This window comes from Larimichthys crocea, chromosome XVIII, assembly GCF_000972845.2.
Source record: "Larimichthys crocea isolate SSNF chromosome XVIII, L_crocea_2.0, whole genome shotgun sequence".
Classification (NCBI taxonomy): Eukaryota; Metazoa; Chordata; class Actinopteri; family Sciaenidae; genus Larimichthys; species Larimichthys crocea.
Genome location: NC_040028.1, coordinates 16810577 through 16819441, shown reverse-complemented (window position 1 = coordinate 16819441; position 8865 = coordinate 16810577). Strand labels below are relative to the sequence as shown.

General features: G+C 42.0%; 1 protein-coding gene across 5 annotated transcripts; it reads left to right on the top strand.

The window, feature by feature from the left end:
• The first annotated feature begins 859 nt into the window (after positions 1–859).
• acp6 (acid phosphatase 6, lysophosphatidic) lies at positions 860–8533 on the top strand. 5 transcript variants are annotated; one of them, XM_027291117.1, is made up of 12 exons: positions 868–997; positions 3250–3438; positions 3696–3930; positions 4035–4163; positions 4973–5103; positions 5262–5341; positions 5431–5518; positions 5700–5832; positions 6569–6669; positions 6757–6849; positions 6946–7111; positions 7196–8533. In XM_027291117.1, the coding sequence occupies exons 3-12, from the start codon at positions 3703–3705 to the stop codon at positions 7328–7330; spliced, it is 1284 nt and encodes a 427-aa protein (XP_027146918.1). In that variant the 5' UTR covers positions 868–997; positions 3250–3438; positions 3696–3702; the 3' UTR covers positions 7331–8533. The 5 variants fall into 5 exon arrangements, with proteins under 5 accessions (XP_010749761.2, XP_027146918.1, XP_027146919.1 ...); XM_010751459.3 differs by lacking the exon at positions 3250–3438 and having other exon boundaries at positions 860–997; XM_027291118.1 differs by lacking the exon at positions 3250–3438 and having other exon boundaries at positions 3699–3930.
• Positions 8534–8865: the final 332 nt, after the last annotated feature.

Here is an 8865-nt window from a genome sequence, read left to right as displayed (position 1 = left end):
GGCTTGTTGTCTTGATCGCAGAGTTTTACTATAAAATCTGCAAAATATGCTCGTTTGAGAAATGCACTGATGTTTGCTTTCCCCTGACTTGGAATGGTGAAACTAGCACAAATATAGCAAAAGGAGTCAGGGTTGTTTACGACGAGAAGTAGCAGGAGCAGACATGATCTGGAACAAAGGAAATATATACCTATGGAAATAAAACACTATGATGGAATAGTTACAACTTTGAAAACGACAAAAACAACATCAATATGGTATGCAGGTGGTTACAAGGTGAAGAGAAAAGCCAGCAAAAATCCTACTATGCTGGCTCTCTGTGTGCAGATATTGACAGTACTGACCTATTGGGAGCTGCACACACCTCTCACCACACTGTCTCAATGTGTGACTGCACAAACAAGTTGCCACGTAGCTGTAGATGAGTCCAATCGTAATCAGCTGGCAAGTCTTACTACAGATAACCAGTGGAACTTTGCTTATCTGGAGACTCAGCTGTGGAGAAGAAACTTGACGTGCAAGAAAAAAACTGACTGCAATTTTGGAATCAGCATAAAAATCTAACTCAGAAAGAAAATTTTCAGATTGTTCCCCAGTGTAACAGATAACAGTTATTTATTAGTTATTGTTATTAGTTAGTTATTATTTCTGGTTCTTATTTTGTTATTTTTTTTAGCTTAGATGTTTGAGAAAATGCAGTTACACTTACCGTCCTGCAGGGGGAAGCAGCATGCTTTGAGGCGTCTCCTTTAAATAGAATGAAGAAGAAAGACGAGCTGTGGGGAAATGTAGTTCTATCTTCGTAGCTATCACCTTTACTGTTAAAGCAGAGTGGCGTCTGTGAAACTACAATTCCCGACATTCTCGTCCCGGCTTTGGTTCCGGTAGCTACAGTGGCCGGATGACAAGTGAAATTATTCTGTCCGGATGGTGCGGATAGTTTTCTGTCGGGAGTTAGTTAGTGAGTTAGTTAGTCAGACTGTGAAAGATTCAACAAGTAAGTAGCTCTGTTGTTACCTGATAAACGACAGTTAGCCCGGCTGTCGGTTAGCCCGGCTGTCGGTTAGCCCGGCTGACCGTTACACGGACGTTAGACGAGCTCGTGACGAAAGAGTTAACGTTAGCGCCGTGCCAACGGCTGTTCTGTTAGCGCGAGCGCACAGTTTGTGTTGACACGAGTTGAGAAACGTTTGTCTCGTGTCTACAGCGAACAGTCCAAATCTCACAGTGTTTGATTTGCATAACTCGGGTTATATATTTATATTTATATAAACTATCTCACCGTTACGCCACAGCCAATCATAGCAGCACCTGACAGCACCTGACTCCGCCTCGTTTATAGGCAGGTTATAACAAATCAAACAGGTTTTCTTCAAACCTTCAGCACCTGCACGAAACCTGAATTATTTTAACTGTCACTAGTTTAAAGTTAAAGAGCATCAGCATCATCTGCGACACCAGCGGACCTGCCAGAAAGTTTAATTTTATCAATACAGGTTAGTACATACTACTACTACTGATACTAATACTAATACTAATACTGCTGGTACTACTACTACTGATACTAATACTGCTGGTACTACTAATACTAATACTAATACTGGTACTATTACTACTACTAATACTACTACTACTACTGATACTAATACTGCTATTACTACTACTACTACTACTACTGATACTAATACTGCTACTACTACTACTACTACTAATAATAATAGTGATGATGATGATTTGCTAATACTAATGCTGGTACTACTAATACTGGTACTATTACTACTACTACTACTACTACTACTACTAATACTGCTATTACTACTACTACTACTACTGATACTAATACTGCTACTACTACTACTAATAATAATAATAGTGATGATGATGATTTGCTAATACTAATGCTGGTACTACTACTACTGATACTAATACTGCTGGTACTACTACTGCTGATACTAATACTAATACTGGTACTACTACTACTAATACTACTACTACTACTAATAATAATAATAATACTACTACTACTACTAATAATAATAGTGATGATGATGATTTGCTCTCTTAGTACAAACATATATAGACATAAATACAGAACTAGACAGGTGAACGTAGACATAAACAGGAACAAAAACTGTGCACATATATACTTTATTCATCCCACCACAGGTAAATGTACTTGTTACAGCAGCAGAGGAAAGTGTAGCATACACTACAGAATTAGAAAAAAGTAGAAAAGGCAAAAATAACAACAACAACACAATAAACAGACAGAAATATCTATAACCTACACAATAAACACGAAAAACAATCAACAGACAAGTACTGAGGATAAAAAGTGGCATATAGTGATATATAAAAAGAGTATTGTAATGTAAAGTGACCATAGTGTCGGAAATATTGCAAAGAAAAGTGACCATGATACAAATAATAACTTTAAGTTATAAAGGAAATAAAATAGAAAAAAATTGCAATGTGACATGAACAGGAGTACACACTAAAGGATATAAACATACATAAGGATAAAAACATTTTTCACACTGAATGGGAATGTGCAATGAAATGATGCAATGGTGCATGATGCAAGGATGGAGTAATAAACACACCGTGTGCACAGTATGAGTGTAGTGATGATATTTACCTGTAAATTTGTCATTTACAGATATTGTACAGGTGATGTTACTGACATTTTTGTTACTGACATTTTGAGTCCGGTTTTATCTGTTCGTCACAGAGACAGCCTGTTCTTATAAGTTTAAACAGTTTGTGACCAGGGTGTGACGGGTCTGCAGTCTGCTTTTGTCCTGTTAGGTGGCCGATCCAAACCAAACAGTCGTGGTGATAATGAATGAAATAGCTAGCCCACATTGTGCAATACCACTGTAGTTATGATTGGATTAATATCTTGTGGTTAAGGAGGCAGAGTGGGGGTTTGATCTCCGGCTCCTCCAGCCTGCATGTCGAAGTGTCCTTGGGCAAGATACTGAATCCCAAATAGCTCCTGAAGGTTGTTGTTTCTGGTCGCCTCCCAAAAACTGATGAGCAGTTGGCACCTTGCGTGGCAGCTAAAGTCATCGGTGTATGAATGTGTGTGTGAACGGGTGAATGAGATATGGAGTGTAAAAGGCCAGCTCGGCGTCTGTCTTTCAGCCTTTTATTTCACCGAGCTCTCGCCAACGACTGAAAGTCAGTCCCAGGTTTACTCTCCTTCCTCTTTCAACGTCCTCTTCACCTCTGTCATTGTGTCCACAGAGGCTGCTGAGTCAGGGTTACATTGCCCGCTTGCCCAGCTCCAGTTCTGTCACAACACACTGGCTCTGTTCACCAACAAGAATTCACCTGAAAACCTCCTCCTCATCTCAGTGGGCCAAAACGCCTGTTAACACTCCTCTGCCGATCAAATTGAGCTAACAGCAGCTACAGTTGGCAGCAGACACAGATGTACGAGGCGCAGAGTCTTTGTGTTTTGGTCAGACTGATTATTTTCAGATTGATTGATAGTAAAACTAATTGTTAGCGTTTTACTACAGAGCACAGACAAAGCTGTAAAGACTTTTTTTTTTTATTGCCTCCAGCAAAATGATTATTTCTGCTAATGTTACTGTCATTATGATAAAAGTGTCCCTTGCCCGTTTCTGCCTCTAAATATTTACCCTGATACAAGTGTGATTAATTCAGACACATTGGTTTATTCACAGCAGAGCCATGAAGAATCTGAGGAATCTTTGGACCAAAGCCGGTATTTTGGGTTCAGTGTCGATGGCTTTTGGTTCAATCCTCTGGTCACAGAAGAAGCCCGAGTCGGATCAGTGTTCTTCCAGTTGCACCGCGGATGACACAACTACCGGCTCCCCCTACAAACTACAGTTAGTCCAAGTCCTCTTCCGACACGGTGCTCGGACGCCACTTAAGTCAATTCCCAATGTGATGGAGGTAACTTTTCTCTCTGTCTCTTGTGTCTCCAAAGGATGTAGTGTCACATGTCACATAACGTCTGTATTAAATAACCACGCGATTCTTTTGTCTGGTTGTAAAAGGCCCAGTGGTTGCCAGTGCTCTTGGAGCCTCCAGCATACACCCACATCAGCTATGTAGTGACAGATCTTCACGGGGGCCCCAAGCCCCCATCTCCTATAGAAGACAAGTATCGGAGCGACACGCTGACTGTGAGTAGGTGTGTGTTTGTGGTGTGTTGAATGCAGTCAGACAAGATAAAAACCTCAAGGATCAAATTCTGGTTCGGCAGCTTGCATAGCTGTTACCGAGCAAGAGGCATTGTGGGAGGCTAAGCGCACGCACATTTTACCTGCTGGTGTAATTAGTAACATGATGTGCCCAAGCATACAGGTGTAGCTCTGCCAGGGCCTCGACATTGTGTAATCCAGCACAGAGTGTACCTCTCATGTCATTATGTTCCTGCCTCTAGTGGCCACGAGGACTTACTACAAAACCATAAGGACTTCTCTCTGCCGATTCATACTTTCCATGTCAGTGAGGGTCGGCGTGATGTAAATGTGTCCAAGCGGATCCTTCTGCTGACGCCTGCACGCATTTTTCCAGTGTTGTAGCAGATCTGACCTCTTCTTACAACTGCCTCTTGTCATGGTACATGTCCCACAGGTCATGAAGTTGTGCCGGGTAGGATGAGTGTAGACCGGTAAAAGTCTGCAGCTGTCCGTGGAAAGTATGTCTGAGCCTTAATACTGCTTAACTGTGTTTAGAGCTTCCTAGCGAGCTATTTTAGCGCTGTCTGCCAACCCCTGGTGTTCATGGAAATGATAGTTTCCTGTGCTGAGTTAGCTGCTTCGATAAAGAGGTTTACCACACTGGATTGAGCTTAGAAAATTAAATCCCACATTATGGACTCCTGCCATCCTTTTGCACCACATTCACTCTGGATTTCCCCACATGCCATCGCAGGTGTGCGTCTGTTAGGCCACATCTGAGAGTAAAAACTTGATACCGTTTGTCGTAGGGCGGCACGTACCCCGGTCAGCTCACCGCGGTGGGCATGCAGCAGCTGTACGAGCTGGGGAAGAGGCTGAGGAAGAGATACGTCGAGGAGACTGGTTTCCTCAGCTCCACCTTCAGCCCAGCCGAGGTCTAGTAAGTAGCTGCACATCATGAGGGTGAAACAAACACTTTTCTGTACTGCACAGTTTTGATACATGCGCTTTATGAGTGCCGTACAAAGGATATGAGCCTAAATGCTCGACTATTTTCAAGTTGGCTGCCTTCCACGACCTATTTTTTTCCATTTTTAGTGTGCGCTCTACTAACATTGTGAGGACCATTGAATCTGCCAAGTGCCTGATAGCAGGGCTCTTCCAGCAGAAACAAAAAGGTAGGCTAGAAATCCGTACGCGCATGATGTTGATTATTCTATTTTGGATCTCGGCTAATCTGTGTTTGTATTTCCTCTACTGTTCGCAGAAATTGTGCATATATTAACAACAGCATCCGAATCTGAAATCCTGTACCCTAACTACCACGGATGCAAGTTGCTCAAAATCCTTGGCAGGTATGTAAGAGTGTATTTTCATACCAAGCTCCAAGCCCTCAAACATCCTGTGCACTCGCTACCCAAAACTGGAATCTTGAATAATGTGTTGTGCAAAATTATAAGCCGAGTTGAGATGCCTCTGACAGGTTGTCATGGCGTGTCTATGTTTTGGGGCTGACACTGTGTGTGTTCTGTGCAGCCACCGCTGGGCAGAGTCGTCCACTCTGCCAGACATTGCAGCAGACCTGCAGAGCATCCAGAGCGCGTTGGGCATCGCTGCTCACCAGAACGTCGACTTCATCCTCATTAGGGACGACATGGTTGCCAGAGAGGTGACACTGCCACATCATGATTCATATGACTTTTATTAGGTCTCACCACAAGCTATCAGAATAAAACCATTATTATGAAGACTTGGCTTGGCCGGAAACCTCATGAGCTGCTCGTTACGTAAGATGAAATTCATCAAGTTTCTGGACATTAATAAGCTAAAATAACAGATTCAGCATGATACTCATTTAAAGATTAATCGCATGTTCTCGTGCTGTAATTAAAGAAACTTTGCACTGAATTCACAGTTGCATAGATGGCAAATCTAAAGACTTCTAATTCAATCAGTGTAGGAATTTCATTACTGGGGCAGAAAAGGGAAATTCATTTTTGCATAGTTGAGTGAGTAGAGTAATATCAGACTTTATAGATGTTCAAATAACCATCTTTTAAATGTGCACACTGGGCCCACTAAGAATTCTGAAACAAGACTAAAGAGGAGTCTTTATTTGGCTTTGCTAGATCACCAGCCGACGCCAAACACTGAAGCCCTACCTGACGCTCTCACTGATAATATTCGGACGGTTATCAGCGATAATGAAAATGATGCTACTGCTAGATTTTACTGTCACAGCTTAACACACTCTCTTTGCTGTAAGTGAATAAACACCGCTGTAGCAAACAGCTGTGATGAAGGCAGAGTGGTAAATATCTCATCATAAAATAGCAGCAAGACCTCCAGCCTCTTTGTGTTGCTCAACAGCATATCTGACATTAACAGTCTTTGTACATTAACAGACTCACGGTCTGCCCTGCCCGCCAGAGCTGGACTCCTGGAGGAATAAAGTGGAACAGAGAGCGGTGGACATGGTGTACCATGTCTTCCAACCCAGCAAGAGGTTAGATTAAACACAGTGAGCACAGGAGGTGCTTTATCTAACTTTTGCTTTCAACTGCTTTCAACTTTTTTTTTTTTTTTTTGGCAGGGAGAGCCTACAGCTGTGTGTTGGACCCCTCCTACACACCATGTTAGCCAACATTGAGGACAAACTACAGGGCACATCAGCAGAGTCAAACAGGTTGGACACCTTGGCATGGGCACGCCCGTTTCTTGCACAAACTTGATTTGTTTGGTCTTTAAACGGTTACACTGTTTAAAATCCTCTCTCAAACAGGAAGTTGTATTTATACTCGGCACACGACACCACTTTGATTCCCTGTCTGATGGCTCTCGGCCTCTTCGACATGAAATGGCCACCGTACGCCGCCGACATCACTCTGGAGCTGTATCAACACCAGCAGACCAGCAAGCCTTTCGTGAAAGTGTCGTACGCAGGACAGGTAAGCGGCAAGAACGTGTCTTCATCTTATTTTGATGAGCTCTTGCATTTCTCTCGTGTTTTACTCAACGTTGTCTTTGTGTAGGATCAACACATACAAGGTTGCAGCGGAGTCTACTGCCCCCTGGAGGAGTTCAAACAGGTCCTCTCGTCATACTCAGTGAGCTATGAACTCTACCAGTCACTTTGTAACAACACGGGGGGCTTGACCGAACCCTGAAGCTTCAACAAACCTCCGTCTTCACACATCACACATCATAAGTTCTCACTCCGTCTCACTCATTATACCTCAACTGTTGGACCACACCAGGGGAAACTTTCTTGGGCACACGAGTCCTGGATTAAAGCCTCTTTGTGAGATCTACAGATTTACATCAAACTTTTAATTTCCTCATCTCCACGTAACCATGGCAGTAAAACGTTCCATATATAGGTCTGTTAATTTAATAGTTACTGCATATTGTGTTGAACTTGCTTGCTTTTGCTGATATCAGATGATTGGTGCATAGGTATCTGTTTGGCATGAAGATGAAAGTTTTTCTTATCATCAACAACTAAATTCAACGTCTGCCCGGCTCTTAGTACCTTCATAAAACAGGTGACAAGTTAATAGATTCAAAGTATATCTTATTACATAAAACAGCTAGTTTTTGGAAACGGTGCTCTACGAAGAATAAATTATGCATTTTTGGGGACTAGTTACAGCTGCGTATTGATACATATGTCTTTTTAGTGAGCATCTACGGCACCACCACAGTCTACAGTACGTGTGATTGATTAAAAATATACGACAGAGCCCGTGTTCATGGTGATAAGCATGTGATCTAGTGACACGATGTGGCTCCTGAATGTGGAATAAACTATATATTTTCCTACACTATTAATACTTGTTAGTAGGATAAATCATCCATTGTTAGTTTTTCCCTTCAGGCGTTAAGAGAAATAAAGAACAGTATTAGCCTGTTGCTTCGAGGTTCAAATCATTCAGTTCAGTCTTGGACATTTCAACGGTTGTCACATCAGACGCCTGTGTTTGATTTCTGGTCCAATCATTCTGCCTGTTTGTGTTCACAATCAAATCTTTCATATTCAGTTATTTAATTCCTCAGGGGCGGGAAAATACAGAAAGCGGATTGTACATTAGTTTGTAGGTGAATGTCTTCATAACCACGCAAAGCCTGCTCAAAGGGAATTATTCTGCTGCAGTATGTGTGACGAGTGAAACATTAGGTTGCCTTCTTGTGTGGATTTGTTGTTAGTATCTAAACACAATATAATGTATGCATGATTACATGCCCATTATATGGACCCGAGTGTTACTGTGTTAAAATAACACATCATATCTGTTCAGTTGGGAGTTTGCCATGACGTCCTGCCTAAAATGTAAAAGTTTTGATTGGTGAAACATAAATATTTTAATTGCTTTGTGACTCTTTCTTTGGCTCGTGTCACGTAAAGAACTTGTTTAGTTAAGTTCGAATGCATAAACATGCTAGTGTTGGTTTTGGAAGTGTGATGTCCTCTGAAAATAGCTCTCTCTAGGAACCCTCTTGATTGAAATGTCAACTTGGCAACGTGTGCAAGTACGACTCGCTCTCTTTGTCCTCGCTAAATGTTGGTAAGCTGGTTTGACGTGTAGAATGACAAAGACACCACCTGGTCCACATGAGTGACTAGGATGTGAATAGTTGAGAGCTATGTGGACACACGCGCACACACACTCCATAGACAACATGTATATACCAAAACAATATC